This window comes from Pseudopodoces humilis, chromosome 1, assembly GCF_049639895.1.
Source record: "Pseudopodoces humilis isolate 2021_Gansu_Grassland_sample_001 chromosome 1, ASM4963989v1, whole genome shotgun sequence".
NCBI lineage: Eukaryota > Metazoa > Chordata > Aves > Passeriformes > Paridae > Pseudopodoces > Pseudopodoces humilis.
Genome location: NC_142200.1, coordinates 136,499,331 through 136,515,776, shown reverse-complemented (window position 1 = coordinate 136,515,776; position 16,446 = coordinate 136,499,331). Strand labels below are relative to the sequence as shown.

At 40.8% G+C, this 16,446-nt stretch overlaps 2 protein-coding genes across 7 annotated transcripts in view; one reads left to right on the top strand and one right to left on the bottom strand.

The window, feature by feature from the left end:
• WAC (WW domain containing adaptor with coiled-coil) overlaps window positions 1–8,499 on the bottom strand; it is a 56,304-nt gene extending 47,805 nt beyond the window's left edge. For 2 of the 3 annotated variants that reach the window (XM_005518706.3, XM_014248519.2), the window contains exons 1-3: window positions 8,322–8,491; window positions 8,161–8,197; window positions 6,608–6,803 (exon numbers count right to left, since the gene is read on the bottom strand). In XM_005518706.3, the coding sequence (XP_005518763.1) occupies window positions 6,608–6,803; window positions 8,161–8,197; window positions 8,322–8,362 (274 nt within the window). In that variant the 5' untranslated portion in view covers window positions 8,363–8,491. Of the gene's footprint in view, window positions 1–6,607; window positions 6,804–8,160; window positions 8,198–8,321 lie in introns of all 3 variants that reach the window. The other variant, XM_088064376.1, reaches the window with a different exon arrangement.
• A 427-nt stretch (window positions 8,500–8,926) lies between these two features.
• On the top strand, window positions 8,927–15,725 carry LOC102099129 (microtubule nucleation factor SSNA1). Of its 4 annotated transcripts, none has more exons than XM_088064399.1 (3): window positions 8,927–9,129; window positions 9,768–9,817; window positions 10,091–15,725. In XM_088064399.1, exon 3 carries the CDS (start codon window positions 10,132–10,134, stop codon window positions 10,474–10,476), a length of 345 nt encoding a protein of 114 aa, XP_087920525.1. In that variant the 5' UTR covers window positions 8,927–9,129; window positions 9,768–9,817; window positions 10,091–10,131; the 3' UTR covers window positions 10,477–15,725. The 4 variants fall into 4 exon arrangements, with proteins under 4 accessions (XP_087920525.1, XP_014103996.1, XP_014103995.1 ...); XM_088064394.1 differs by lacking the exon at window positions 8,927–9,129 and adding an exon at window positions 9,160–9,664; XM_014248521.2 differs by lacking the exon at window positions 9,768–9,817 and having other exon boundaries at window positions 8,927–9,125.
• Window positions 15,726–16,446: the final 721 nt, after the last annotated feature.

Below are 16,446 nucleotides of genomic sequence, written 5' to 3'. Positions count from 1 at the left end.
CCACCTGAATATGAGGAAGAATTTCTTTACTTGCATGAATGACCAAGCACTGGAGCGGGTTGCCCAGGGCGGTTGAGGAGTCTTCCTCACTGGAGAGATTCAATAACCATCTGGTCACAACACTGTGCCATGTGTTCAGGGATGAACCTGCTTGAGGAGGGAGTTTGGACCAGACCCACTGTGGCCCCTTCCAACCTGACCCACTGTGATTATTCTTGAACAGTATTCTATTCCATCAGTCTACTTTCAGTTAGCAGACAAGTACAATTTGTGCCTTAGAACACGCATCTCACTTCACAAGCTTTAAAGTAGGGAGAAAAAGGTAAACAATCCCTACTGAAGAGCTACATAGGAAATGATCTCTCTGTACAGCAAGAGGTTTTTCCCAGAAAATGCCCATGAAATTGCATAAAAGCCTAACTTTGTAAACAAATGCAGTTACTATTGCAAGTTAGGTGCCATTAAATTACGGTCATTCACAGTAAAGTTATACCCACATCACCTCCCCTCTCAGCCAAAACAGAGGCAGAGCATTCTCTTCCAAGTTCTATACAGCTTCAGTGATACTTGGCCTACTGGACACTTTACACTGAATATGCAGAAATGGCCAAGAAAACAAATGTAAACTGTCAATAAACAGTGTTGCTCTTAGAAAGCAGCCATGTCCCCAAACGTGGCTAAGGAATAATTCCAATTGGGGGCCATTGGGAATGCAGAGCAAAATGCTACATAATCTACAAGCTGCTATCTTGACTATGGCCTAGTAGCAGGCTGCTCACCAGAAACTAATAGTTTTCATCACTTCTTTTCGTCATCAGAAAAGCAACCCAAAAGTACAAGTTTTAGTAAACTAAAACTTATATTCCACTTCTGTAAAGTCAGAGGCAAGTAGCAGAATTTAAAGCATTATGCTAAGTAAAAATCATTCCCTTCTGCTTAGCTTACACACCAAAAACAACCAAATTCAACAAATCTTGTATTTCTCAGTTATTTTCTCTTTTCTAAAACATAAAATATGCTTATGTACAAAAGTTTACCAGATCTAGCAGGCAGACTGACTTGAACATACCACATTTACAATCCAATGAATTCTTAAAACGAAGATATATATTTGCTTAAACAGAACACCTATAAATTGAAACCTTCAGAGGACCTAATTACAGATCTTAATTCTATACTCTCACATATAAAAGAATGTAAAAACAGTAAGCTAAAATGGCCAGTGTCAAAGTCCTAATAGCAACAGTTTGGGAAGCAGCTGCATCAACAGGTTACAAACAAACAGCACTACTTATTAACATTTGATGCAGCCTCCATTTCAGATCAAGTCTCTCACTAATACATCTTTACTTTAGCAACCTACACCATACACGTGAACTTCATTAAGAGAAACAGAGGACTCCATCCACCTACATGAATAAAGACTTAGCACTTAATACCATCATATTAGTATCACAATTCTTACCTAACATCATCAATATAAAATTAGGGGGTTTTATCTTCCATTCTGTGCTAGTTAAAAGTAAGCTTTGCAGGTACTTTTTAAAAGCAACTTTCAATATTAACATTCTAAACCTCTAAATTTAAAAAGTACAAACTGAAGTCGTATCTTTTACTGTGGTTCTATGAGCACATACTTTTCAATTTCTTTTCTACTAGAGATCCTCAGAACAGAGTGACACAAAGAAATGGTTATACAACTGATCCTGCAAAAACTCACCCCAGAAGTATTGTCAAATCCACTGAGTAAATGGAAAGCTACTTTCTATCTGGAAGTTCTAAACTTGAAAGAAAACTTAAAATTAAAAGCCTGGCTGAAGGCAGTAGAACTAGTAACGCTTAAAAGAAAGCTTTTATAAATATCAGAAAACAGAAACTTAGTTTTCCCTTTTTTTAATCCAAAGAAAAGCTTCTAAAAGGTGAATGATCCTGGAAGCAATTCTGTTTTCTTAGAAAACAAACCAGCCACCAACCCCTACCTCCTTTAAAGCCATCCAAACAGCCAACATTCAAGGAACAGTAAAGTGAATCACTAAATCTACACTTGGCTGTTGGGGGAGTATACAAAGCATGTTTCATGGAGAAGCGACTCTCCTTTGTGATCAGACTTCTCTCATCTCAGCTTTGACCATATAGTTACAGTGAAGAAATAGTTTTCATAGTGATGAATAATTACTTTAACATTAACAGCAGTTAATAGTAACTACATAGATAGAATCTACTCCAGCTTCTTTCTGAAACCTTCACTATGTTCCATCACTCTCAGACTTGCCTATTTCCACCTACCCTGCAATTTCCTCTTTACAAGGCCCACTGCTTGAGCATCTTCATTCTCTTGTAGCTGCCCTAACACCCTGTTCATTGTTTGTTTCACTGGCCAATAATCACACTAATTTTATCAGCAGTTTCCTTCTACTGCCAGGGCTGCCAACACAGGAACCCAATACAGTTCTCTGTTTAGGTCTGTTTGCTATCCTTTTGCTATGAAGACTCTGAACTCCTTCAGAAACCAGTGGAAACAAAGGAAGCCAACAAAGAATCACAGAAACTCCCACCACCACTTTGATAAAAATAGGAACTTAATTTAAAATATTTAATTCAGCCTCTAATAGAAGGTGTTAATCTTAGAGCTGTATTAGTCAGTAACAGTGCCCATTGACAAATCTTCTTAATTGCCAATTAAAAAAAAACTCACGTGCAAAAGAAACAGTCACAAAGCTTCAAATATACTTTGTAATTTAAATATCGCAAGTTATAATCAAATTTCATTAAAAGAGCCTCCACTGCACACAATTCAGCAAAATATTTCATGCTATGTACATTTACACTCTCCAGTAGTTATTTTAAGCAATTCAGCAAGATCACAGCATGAAGTGAAGTTTCAAAGTCCCTTAAACATAAATGCAGTGAAACACACCATATTTTCTTAGCAAATACAGGTGACTTCACTGAACTAACCTTTTTTGCATAAAGTTCTACTGTGTATCTTAAAGCATCATTCTGCTCCATACAGCTAAGTAGAAATACCCTTTGCCCTTTTTTTAACAAGGGTTGCATCTGGTATTTTTACTCTTAAATTATACATACTTTTATCTATATATCTCCCTTTCATTATTCCCAAAGCCACCCTACTTATCTGACCTCTTTTTTTTCTTTTCTGTACACCAGTATCTCATCATTCATGCATTTTAAAAGACCTACAACAGCTTTCCATCCTCAAGTCTGAGAGCCCTCAGATCTTTGTATTTCCCTTTTTCTTCAATGGAAACATTTTTCCACAACTACAAGGTCCTTCATAGTTCTATTCCCCATAAACAATGCTGGCTTTAAGTCCCTATTTGTTACTGTTAAGAAACTTCACACTTGAGCTGGTCTCATAAGACCCCCTAATCTCTTCAAACCCCACACTTGCCTATAGCAGCTGACCTATAAATAAGAGATGCACTGAGGGGGGGAAGCTGTTCATTATGTTTTAAACACTTGTGTACAGAGACAATGCCCCCATGCACAGGGACCTGAAAGCAGGAACAAAGTTAAAGGCAGGTTTTTGATATGCTGGATGTACAAGTGCTCTTAGGTATCCAGGGATGTGACAAAAACTTGCAATTACTCCACTGTGTTTAGTCCAAGATAAACTTGGAAGTCTCTCTCCAGAGAATGACTGTCTCTGTACACAGTCTCTTTCCACAGAAACCATGCAGTAAGCAACTTTGAAAAATGCTTTGTTTGCACTGTATCAGTATGGAGGGCTTACCCGTAACACATTTTTAAACCTTAATTGAATTTCTCACCATGGATTACAATTCTACAGAAGATTCTGCCATGCATATTACAAAAATAAGCTGTTACAAAAAAATGCCTTTATATACATACTAAGGATATTAACAGGAGCTGGTTCTACCATTTTTGACTGATTAATTTTGAATCAATTCCTGCTCTTGTATTTTAAATGTGTACACTTAAATCTTGAAATGACATTTAAATGACATTCCGCATTTACCACAGAAACATGAACTAGTCATGACTGAATCAGCATGCTACACCACTGAATCTTCCTGTTTCTCTTCAGAGCTAAAATTACTAAGAGATGTTTGGGAGCTCTTTCTTAACACTGAGTTGAGAAGAAGAAATCAGGTTAAATCAGCTTTATGTCCAGTAGTAATACTTCGAATTTTTGTGCTATTTTGTTTTCTGAGGTATGAGAGAAGAAGAGATTGTTTGTTTGAGACTTCAATTCAATTTAGGAAAATAAATACTAGAGATGTTTTAATGAGATTTGCTTTGTTCAGTTCAGCTAAATCACAGGACACAGCAACACCTGTAGTAGTTTCAAATCGAGCAGCACCAATTTTAAAATAATGCACAGCAATTACAAAAAAAACCAAAACACTCAACTTCTTTCCTCCTCTATGAAGAATGCAAAAAGAAAACAAGACAGGCTATTATAGTAGTATCAAAGCAAATTAATACTCTTCGGTCATATAAAGGCTTAGATGAAAAATGTTAGCGCTTCTTTAATGTGTTTCTTTTTTCAATTGTTATGTCTCTAATTGCAAAACTAAGGGAATAGTACAACAGTAGCAGCCCTTCAGTGTAATTCAACTGACAGAGAAAGTGGTAAATTTTATTATGTCTTTTGCATATTAGCAATATGCAAATGTCCACTACCCTACAGCATTTCACCTATATTTTAACACCTACCTCCAATTCATACTGACAGAAATATTCAGTACATCAGGGACAAATTGACATCCTTCTACCCACATGTGCTCAGCTTTGGTTTACTACATACAGGATTTAACATAATTTTGGTTGTTTTGAATATATTTTACAAAGGTGAAACAGCAGCCAAACTAACCTTATTAATGACATACAAAAAATGTATCTGTTATTTACATTAAACAGTACAAATGTTCAACCTTTAAACTTTTAAAATCAGTAATTTGCCTGAGAAGAAGCAAGACTACTTCCTTCTTCCAGTCTGTTAACACATGATGTGAAAACACCTGCTTTCAGATCAGAATAAATGAAACTTTCCACTGTCTTAACAAGTAGGTACAGTGAAGGTACAGTGGGATGGTGGTTCCTTTCATTTACAAAACTACAAATAATTAATTTTCCTTCATCCTGACTGCATGCATACATGCTTCAGACCATTACCCAGCTATTAAATCCAGCTGGACCCTGTAAGAAGTTCTGAATGTCTTTCCTATCATACAACACCTCCAACAAACAGATAAGCAAATGCACTCCCCACAGAGCCTCATCCTCCAGATGTTTTCATATATGCATGATTCCACTAAATGCAGCTCTGTTCAAGCAGAAAACATTACTGACTGTAGCAAAACTACATAATATAGAATTGCAAGAGTATGTGGGACTAATATCTTTGGACAGCTGAACAGGAAATAAAAGAGGACACCTCTGTATCCTGAAAAGTAGCACAGAATAGCAGCATATGGGCATTGCATGTGCATTTAATTCTGAGATTACTAGTTTCAATTACTGTCAGATACAATGAAAATCAGTGTATTAACAAAAGAAGCATGTTTTTATAATCCATCTACACACTTCTATGACATTAACAGTGGTCTACAGAGCCTCAGCATTAAGTCAAATAAGGAAAAACAAATAGGATTTATAAGAACAATTGGGTAACATGAACACATTTGTGGTACGGAACTAGCATTTCCTAAAAAAGTACTTGAAAAATACTTCCTCTATTTTACTCTAAATAAGACTAGTGCAGCAATAAATGTGTATGTATATCAGAATTTGTTAGCTTTATACAGAATAAAGAAGCACTGATTTAAAGCTCCAAATTCTCCACCTGAATGCTTCACCTTGTACCTTAACACAAAGACCACTTAACAAAACAAAAGAACTTTTCCAAATTTAGACAGTAACAGCAATTTTCTTGACCCTTGTTGTTTATTACCTAACACTGTTCATTACCTGGAAAATTCTACTCTTTTCCTAGGAAGCAGGAATACAAAGTAAGATCAGTTAAAAAATACTGGTGCTATTACTAGTGCTTACAAACATGTAAAAACACAGGAGGCTGACTTGACTGTGAACACACTTCTTAAAGCTCCTGTCAAGAAAGGTTCTAATACATACTACCTTTGATCATCTATTAAGAGTTCTACATAGCAGCTTAATACAAAGAAGCTTTTTTCATTTCTGATGGGGCTTAGTCTATGGAGCATGTACCTACACAGTACAGCGCCACAATACACAAAGTTATTAAAAAGGATCCAAAACAGCCAATATTTATTGCAAATGAAAAATCCAGAAAACTATTTCATGTTATCAAACATTGCAGTATGCCCAAATAAAGAGACATACTAGTTAAAATAATAAAAAAAGGGGTTATTTAATCTTTGGGGCTAAAAAAAAAACTACCATACCTATAAAAACCAGAAAATTAATAGGTGTTACAATGCCTCAATGATTGCTTCCAATTAAATTCCCATTTTGGGTTCACTGCAGTCACCCTAGCTGAGTACAAGTCACATTTAGTGTAAGACATCACCTGAGTGGTAATGGCTACTTTTAGTGAGAAATTAATGACTGCTTAAGTAAAAATTTATTAAAGATAACTCACCACCATCCCTCTCTCTAACTCTGTGAGTATGCACACTTTTTGCTTTACTGTGCCCTGTGTTGTCACCATATTTGTTTTCAGGGCTGTCAGAGCGCCGCAGCATTTTATTTGGTGGTGAAGGATCTGTGGTGTCTCGCATCTTGTCATGACGGTGATCACCACCACTGGGGTGACTCTTGGATGAGTACTTAAGAGCCTGTAACAGATCACAAGAAAATAAGCATTCACATTAGATATGAAATGTTGGCATTTCTTTTCTTTTCTTTCAAATGTACTTTTAAAAGTAAACTAATTTTCATTTCCTATTTTAAAAAAAATCAGCATTAGTCTTCCTAGTTTTAATTACCTACATTAAAGCAACAAGTTCTGTAATTAGAACTCAAACCACTTTCTCCTACTATTACATCCAATGCAACACCTGCTGTTAAAAAGAACTTCATTTCTCTATCTTTTCACTGATGGACTACACACTTTCAGCAGTAAGTGGGCCACAGTTCTTCCACACTTTTGGGAGAAGAACTAGTCTCCACTTGTTCTTAGGAAAACAAAGTGTAAACTTTGAACATGTCCTCCATACTCTAGTCAAGACCATTTGGTTTCACCATTATCTTGAACTTCTGTGATGACTTTTTCAGTACTAATATCCCTGTAACAGATGTAAGTAAAAAAAATAATTCTAGCGGGGCAAAACATGTAATGCAATAATTAATTTTGGAGTCTTTACCAAAATTAACATGTTCTGCCTCAGTTTGACCTGCTTGGTTTTGCAGTCTTAACTCCTGAATGGCAAGTGTTTATATTTATGTAAACTGTCACTGACAGCTGCCTTTGACTGCCATACTGCACTTTAGTGATTCAAATGTACCAAAATGCAGTAAAACAGTTCAATTCAGGGCCTACAGAGAGCAATATCACAACATACAGCTTTCCACAGACTCAAACCTCAACAACTGGGTTTTTTCAGCAGACACAGCAAAGAAGTGCAGTACCCACCTTACAGAAACTGAGACTACTGTCAGTAATTCAAGGATCTGATAGTTTCTGAACATGCCTAGCAAGTGGTAACTGCAGAAATTAAGCCTCGCTTGCAACCCCAAGTTGGTCAGGGTCTAAATCCGTGCCCTGCTCGGGTTACAGCCCGCAGCACCAGTTTTGGGGAGAAAAAAGGACTTTAGGAAGGGGGTGGAAGAACAAGACTCCTTTTGTTTTTAGAAGAAAAACATTCACGTCTCCTGGGTCTCCACTCTACCGTAGGTGACCTCGGCTCCCTCTCCCGCCCCTCGCACCCTACCCGACTCCCAGGCCCGAGACCCGCACGGGTCGCACTAGGCCTCTCCTGCTCGCCCCGGCTCTGTAGGCCTCGGCCGAGCACCGGGGCCCCGTTCCCTGCGCCAGGGCCGCCGCCGCCTCTCCGCCCCCCGGCCCCGGGCCCAGAGCGCCGCCAGGGGCCGGGCCGGGGCGGGCGCGGCACCGCGGCCTGCGGCGCCCGCCGGAGCCTCCGCTGGAGTAGCACCCCCCCGCCTCCCCTGCTCCTCCTCCCCGCTCGGCGGTACCTGGTAGGGCTGCGAGTCCCCCCTGCGGTCGTGACAGCTGAGGAGAGAGCGAGAGAAAGAGAGAGAGGCGTTAGCGAGCGCCCGTTACCGGCCCCGCGGCCGGGCCGAACATGGCGGAGGGAGGGGGGGGCGGCCCCGCGGGGCCGGGGGGGTGAATTTACCCATCACTGAGTCTCTGCTGTTTCCTCGCATACATTACCATCAATGCCCGGCCTGTGTGTGTGAGGGTGAGGGGACCAGGAGGGCACGGCCGCAGCCGGGCCACAGGCGCCGAGGGGGGAGGCGGGGGCGGCAGCGCTCCGGGGGCAGGGGCGGGGGAAGGGGGCGGCTCGGGCAGCTCGGCTGGAGCGGGGCTCACGGGCCCATCGCCTCGAGAGGGGAGACGCCGGCAGCTCGGCCCCGCGCGCGCTGAGACACACCGGGAGCACCGACTCGGCCACCGCCTCCCCCCGCCGCGCCCGCCGCCGCCGCTCCAACTACATCCGGGGAACTCGGGCGACGCCGCGCTCGGTCAACGTCGGCTCTTTCCGGCTCTTTCCGACGCGCTCCGTCCCCTCTGTCCCCTTTGCTCCCGGGCGACTCTGCCTTCGGTAAACATCGGCTGCCTCCGCCGAGCCCGACGCCCCTCAGTCCCTCCCTTCGGCAAACATCGGCTGCCTCCGCCGAGCACAACGCCCTTCAGTCCCTCCCTTCGGCAAACATCGTCTCCTTCCGTAACGCTCGGCCCTCCCTTCCCCTCCCGCCTCGGCCCACTCTCCCGAGCACTACCTGTCTTCGGAAAACATCGCGCTTTTCCGGAGAGACGTTCCGCGCGGCCGTCAGGGCGGCGCCGCGTTCGGAAGCGTTCGGGTGTTTCCGTGACCCCTCACGGGCCAGCGCGGTCGTTGGCGGGCGGTTAGCCGAGGGCAGCGCGGCCTCGGTGGCAGAGCCGCTCTCCCGGTGGGGAGGAATCGCGATCCTGCCAGGCAGGTGGGGGCAACAAGGGGAATTGCGGGGGGGAGATAGGAATGGGAATGTCTCCTCTTACCTACCCCCTCCTCCCCTTCCGCCCGGGCACTCGATGTACAGGCAGGAGCCATTTTGTGCGCGGCGCGTGTTCCGCGGGGCCGCGCTCGGCGGCGAGGAGGGTGTTAAAATGTCCCTGGGACGGCGGCCGCGCGGGTCGGGCCTTATCCCCGGTGTGTCTCTGGGGGGTGTGAGCGGCGGGCGAGGGGCTCGTCGTGGCCGTGCACACGCGTTCCGGGTCGCCCCAGTGTTCGGGGAGCTCGGGGCGCTCACTGTCGGGAAGATTCCCTGCTGTTGTCAGTGCCTCCTGAGCCCCTCAGGGTGGTGCCCGGTGACAGGACAAGGAGTGATGGCCGTAAACTAAAACACAAGAAGTTTCACCTCAGCATGAGGAAGAACTTCCTCGAGTTGAGGGTGGAAGAGCACTGAAATAGGCTGGCCGGGAATGGCGTGGATTCTCCCTCTGCGGAGACATTCAAAACCCACTTGGATGCTCCAGGTGACTCTGTCTTTGCCAGGGGGTTGGACTGGATGATCTCCAGAAGTCCCTTCCAACCCTAACCATTATGTGATTCTGTAATTTTTTGCTTATTTCTGACCAGGCCCTCGAAGTTTGAGGTACAAAGCATCCTATATTCAAGATTCTACAAAGGTACTATAAAACATATAATAAATACTTTGATACCATTGCCGTGACAGTGGCATAGGAGTCGGCAGTTTTCAGTAAAGGTTTAAGAACATATGCCAAATTTTGTCCTGTCTCCCTCCTGGAAAGGGATGTGGCACATCTCAGAGTGGACATGTTAATCTTAAACAGAGAACCTTGCCCCGTGGCTCCACCTGTGCTAGTGAGGCATTATTCATGGCGACACTCTTACAGATTTTTTTCTGTTTCTTTGTTTGTTTTCCTTTAATTGGAGTGCAGAAGGCCGTTGCTGAAAGGGGACTTCAGGGAGTGAGTGCAGGATGACTCAGCAGGGAGCTGTTCTTCAGGGTTACAATAATGAACTAGTGAAATGCATTGAAGATTTATGTATGCAAAAAGAAGAACTGAACAAACAAATCCAGCAAGCAGAAGAGGAAAAGAATAAACTCCAGCATGAAATCCAAGTCCTCAGTGAACAGCTGGAGTGTGTATGTGAAAACCTGGCCCAAAAGGTGGCTTCACGGAATGAGCTTGATAAAATACTTGCTGAAACTGAAGCTGCTTACATGAAGATTTTGGATAGCTCTAGAACTTTACTTAATGTCCTGAAGAAGGAAGTGGGGACCTTAAAGCATTCACCAGATCTGAAAACCAATGTAACGTGAAACAGTCAAATGTTTGGACTCTGCAGTGCTAAAATTTCACTAGGTGAGAAACGTGGTCAGCCACGGGACCTTATAGCCACAGTATAAGCAGAGAGAGATTTTCTTCCAGTGTTTCTGTATGTTTTATTATTTTCAAATGCACTAGAAAATAGATGAAATAAAGTTGCTGTTTTGTTTTAAAAAATCTATTTAATTGAACACTACAAAAATTAGCGAATAGGTAGTTGAGGCAGATAGGAGACTGTCAGTTTTGACATCATGATGCTTCAAGGCTTAGAAAAAAGGCATGTTTTACTGCGTGACTTCAGATGGGTCGTGGTAAATTATTCTTTGAAAACTAGTTGGATGCAAGTCAATCAGCTACTACTTCATTTCACTTTACAAATGCTTAGGCTTTGCTATTGGGACCAAGTAGAAATGAGATGTTTAACTTCCTCTAGGAGCTCGGAGTTCTGTCTGATGCATGCACAAAGACAGTCCCGTTTACAATAATCACCTACTTGAATAATAGAGGGATAAGGTGAGAACTCTGGAGTAATGCAGGGCATGGTGGCTTAAAATTTAACACTGTATGTGGTTCATGCATATTCTGAAGCTATTCTTCAAAGCATTTCTTAGAAAGGAGATGTGCTGCAGTGAAAGTCAGGTTTGATGCATGTGCACAGACAGCTACACCATGAACACTTGGACCAGTAATTCACTTGGGGGTAAGAAAAACGTGTCAGTAGCAACTAGAAGTCCTGAAAAACAAGTGGGGTCCAGTTAAAATTACAGAGGTAGGAAGATAATCCTGGCTAAAAGCCAATAATAGAATTTCTGGAAGCCTTTTTAGTGCCTTTTAGCTCTATACTGATCTATTAAATAATTGTAATAAGATTGTGGAGAATAATGAACATCCTTAAATTATGTGAAAGAAGTACAAATGAAAGGTGAAAGAAGAAAATTGAGAAGTGGGTTGCAGCTATCAGCCATTCTTACAGAGGACATTAAAAGAACTTAGTTTAGATATAACAGCATGGCATAAATTTCAATGTACTGCTGTTTTCTGTTTCTGCTGAACTTCTTTGTTCAGCAGAAATCTCAGCAGCGTGTGTGTATGTACACGTGCATTTTGTCCCACTTATGCGTGTTACAACAGTAACTTTAAGCTGTGTCTTGTAGTAAAATCTTCATTCAATACCAATTAATTAAAAGGAAAGAAGTGTAATTGAAATCTCCTTACTTGATAGTGGTGTGTCTCTCAGGTGCACATATAGAGGGAATGGAGATGTGAATAGTTTTGGTAATAGCTCTTAATCAATAACAGGGAGTAAATTTTGTGTTCTTCTGGTTGCCAGGCTATATCAGGGATGAGTGTGAATGAGCTAATCGAAGTTCACTTGTATGCACTTCCAGGGGCTTCCCTCTGGGGAATTCCCAGTGGGTAATGCAGAGGTGATAAAATTACATCATCTCAGGGGTATTGCTGTTGAAGTACTGCAGCACTCAGGACCACCTTGTTTATGTTGAAGTGAATTTTTAGTAGCAAAAAAGTGATTTATATGGACACTTCATGACATTCTGACTGCCCTTAGAATGGTAGTAGTAACTGATGTACAGCAAAATAGGAAGACTCAGGAAAAGAGAGCAAGAACTTTCGAGTTGCAAATGTAAACTGCTGCACTGGAACTCAAAATTGTGAAAAACAATTTATATCACAGAAAGCTCACTTACAGAGAACTGTACAGTTAATTTCTAGTATTGGTCTCACACAATAATTACAGGTTTGTTTGCCTTAGAGTAATCTTAAATAATGCCTGTTCTACTGAAGCTGATAAAACTAAAGAAGCTTTAAGAGAAGCCTTATAAGTCTTTAAATAAATCTACTTCACAGCCATTATTATGTCTAGTTGTAGGTAACTAAGTAACTGGAGATGCTTCAATTTTTTTTTTTACAAAACTAAGGGAAAAATGTAACTGTTGTCTAGTACTTTTGCATATACTGGGGCCTCCCAACATTCAAATAAAAAGTTGAAATGTTGCTAGAATTTCATTCAGTGACCCCAGTCTAAAATTTCCATTTAAATTCACATTTAAAAGGGGAGAGACATAATATATCTCTAGGGATTGCCTGTTTTTGGAATAACTCCTAAGTGTGGCAGTCATTGTGCGCCTGTAGAATTGCTACTCAAAAAGAGTGTTTAGCATTATATTCTGTATTGACCCAGATCAACCCTTTTATTGAAGTGGTAACCTTTTTCACTGCTTTTTCAGACACTATAAATCTTGACATGAATAGCTTTTGTTAAACAACTTCACTTTGTTCAGAAAACATGCAGACTGAGTTGGTCCAAAGGATTGCTGGAAGAGAAATGATAATATGCAGATGGCAGCAGCTCTGCAGGAATAGCCTGAAACAAAAAGACTACCTGGAACAAGGCAGGTCATAAGTTTAAAGTATCTACTTATTCCTAACTTAATTTTTATATTGAATTTTTACAACTCTCTGGGTTTGACCCAAAGTGCTTACAGTTTAGGAGCCTTACTGACAAAAGTTGGGTTCCTAATCAAAACTGCTGTGTTGTGTGTTCTGTATCTTATTTAGTGTGTGAGAAGACACAGCTTTTGAAACTCCTACCTGTCCCTGATTCAGAGATTTAGTGAAATGCATCTAGAGCATTGGTTTAAAGTCCTGAATTTATGTAAAGGCACCTTTGCCTGATTTCCAAATAACAGAACATAACTGGAAGAGATCTGATGATTCCCTGCTTTTATAGCAATGCTTCTTGAAAATGTGCCTAGCACTTAAAACACTAGTGATCAACAGTTTTTTCAAAACACTTGACTGTTGACTCCTTGCAAGTAAACTGAAGAGAATTTGGCAGTTATCAAAGAAACTGCTTGTGGGTGGTATGTTGAAGTAGAAGTAATTTTCGGTGTGGAAGTGAGTGTAGGAACCACTGGGTGAAGTGTTTATGCCAGCAGCCATTCACACCCCATTACTGTCTCTTTTCAGAGGTGCTTACCCTGCAGTTCAGGTACCTCCCACATAAAGTTTCTGTTAATCACCTTACAGAAATGGGACTGGACTGGGGGCTCGCCCTAATATTAAGGGTAGGAAATAAAGAGAAGGTATGGATGGTTCAGGAAGACTGGGGCATGAGGTGGTATGATAGGGAGGTGGAGTTTCTCCTTATTTCTGTCTGCTCTAAGTCTACCTGTACTGAGCTACTGCCTACAGTTCATGCTACCCAATAAATCAAATTTTAGAAATCATCTGAGCTTCATCTGAACTCTGGACTTTTCCCCCCTTCCTTTAAGCCCACTGATAGTCAGCAAAAGAGGCAACCTGTGTTTTGTTTTTCTGTCTTTTATTTCTTCCTGTTAGGTAAGCATGCTGCAGGCTCACATAGGATGCAGTGCTGTTCTTTCCTGTCCTCATTGCTCTCCTATGAACAGACCTCAGTGAACTGCTTGGGTTTTATAAAGAACCTGAAATTCTGTGTGTACTTGACATACTGTGTACGTCAGATTGACCTCTGAGAGTTTAGGCAGAGGATTGGCAGGTCTTTGGCTGTTGGTGAATGCAAGAGATTTGTTTCCTTGGACTAGGAATTCTTCAGACCAGGCAGAAGACTAGACATCTTCAAATACCCAATGAATTGTCCATTCAAACAATGAAGCAAGCTTTAGTCTAAACCCAGGTGGCTGGATCTTGGATTGTTGTTTTTGAGAATCAGTCCCATCTAAGTCTTGGGGTACAAGTGTGTTCCACTCCAAATTGATTAAGTGGATTAAGCTAAACTGGAGCAAGGTACTGGTAATTCTATAACAAGAACATTCAGAAGTTTGTTAGCCAAAGGATCAAATGTCTACAGTTAATTCCTCAGACAGATGAGTCTTGTGCAGAAGACCAATATCTACTGCTCCTTAGATGATTTTGCTTCTTAGGAGTGATTTGAGTGATAAGGTGTAGCTTGTGGCAGTTGCCTTAACTTTGAGTAGACCCTAGATTCTTGGGGTTTGATGCAAGAAGTAGACAAAACAGTTATTTTTTATAATTTATTTCAGTTTTTAAAATTTCTTCCTTTTCAGGAATGAGCAAAGAAGTATTAATAAATACTTCAGTGTTGATTTATTTGTGTGTGTGTTGGTCATTTTCTTTACAGATGAATTGGCAAGTTTTCCTAAAATCAGAGTGCTCTTTTAGCTTTAATGTATGTGTATGTTTAAATATAGATGTAAATATTGTCTTTCTTCTCTTTTGGGTGAAGGACAGACTAGCCTTTGATTTAATTTGTGAACCAGTTGCTTTATCAATGTCTCTTGCTTTACTGGGCAGGAGTTAGGCACCATGGCCACTTCTTGGGTGTCTGTTCTATGCCTTTTTTAAACTTGGGATAGTTTTTTTGTTCTCTGTCCCTTAACTATGTCTATTAATAGATGTTCCAGGGTAGTCGTTGATGGTTGTCTGCCTCAGTTGGTTTCAGATGAAGTTTGGTTCACTAAGCTGTGAGTTTTGGTTCAAGCTGTAAAACCCAGCTACTTGCATGTTAGGTGTTGATAAAACATGGAGAGGTTCAGGGTTGCAGAACAGGGAGCTATATGGTCATTCATAGCTCTATCTTGTGGAGTTTGTGGGAAAAGTAGTTCAGTGTTGTAGTCTGTATTTACAAAAATAGTGTTAGAATTGGGGCTAGTAGAAGACTTTCATTTTGTAGTGGTTTCAAAAGTAGTTTCACTGAGATCTTGTGAGGTGGAACAATTTGCAGGGGTTTTTGTCTATTTGTGCAAGACTGTGGATATGCTGCAGTAATTACAACAGAAAATTAGCAAATTATAGTACAAACTTCGGTATTTTATTTAGCAGCACAATGGAAAATTAACAGTGTAAAATACATGCATTTTGATTATTGTGTACCTGTTGTTTGTGACCCAATGCAAAGCTGATAATATGTGTAAGTATGCCTAATCTGAATGTCACAAATGGGAAAATGTTACTTTTGGAATTCATTCTCATCTAGGATTCATCCATATTAGAGGAAAACAAGCACATACAGACAGAGATCATGTTCAGAAAAAGGCATTTGAAAAAAGTCCTGGCAATCATGCTCTGGAGGTGGGATTGATCATGATTCCACTGACTTTGATGGGAGCTTGTTTCTCTCACACCTCACTGTGATCAGGGCCTGTGAAGTTTCATGAGGTGGCTTCTCTCAGCCTTAGCAGCAGTTGTGTAGAGAGTGCATGTACTTGGTCCTGAAGGATTTAGAACACTGTTGGGTATTCTTGTTTACTATCTTGTGTGAAGTAGACATGCAGCTCCCTAGTCAGCCTAAATCAAGACCACAGGAGTGTTAGAGATTATGAAACAGAGAGGCTGAACAATTTTTAATACCTACTTGGAAATATGTTTGAAATTACAAAACCTAATAGACTGGTCACAGACCATTTTAAAGTTAAATCTTCACAGGTGTTATTTTTTGAGCTTCATATGCGTAGGTTCTCTTGCTTCAGTCAGAGCTCCCATAATTGGCTTGAGGTTTTCCATTGATATGGGACATATGGGAGCACTTCTAGGAAATTATTTACATCATAGTCTATGACAGATTTGTAATTTACTTTTTTTTTTAACTATATAATTAATTTAGTTGACTGTAATAAAAAGTATCATATTTCCTAAAGGCTTTTAAAGTACTATTTGTTGTTGTTGTATGATTATTAACAAGTTGATACAACTTGGATACTGATTCTGATCAGGCATGTCTGTCAATTCCTGACACAAAATCCTCTTCATATTCTGCAAGCTTACACTTTTTAAAAACCTTCTTCCTTGCACAGAAAGAGCACTTTAAGTTGAATATCAGCATGAGAGTTTGTTTTTTGAAGTTTTTTTTTAATATAGTTAGTATTCAGGGCTGAATCATACACTGTCAGGTGTTTAAAACAAAAAATTGGCAGTAATTCTTATATTTTTGCAGTTGTTCAGTA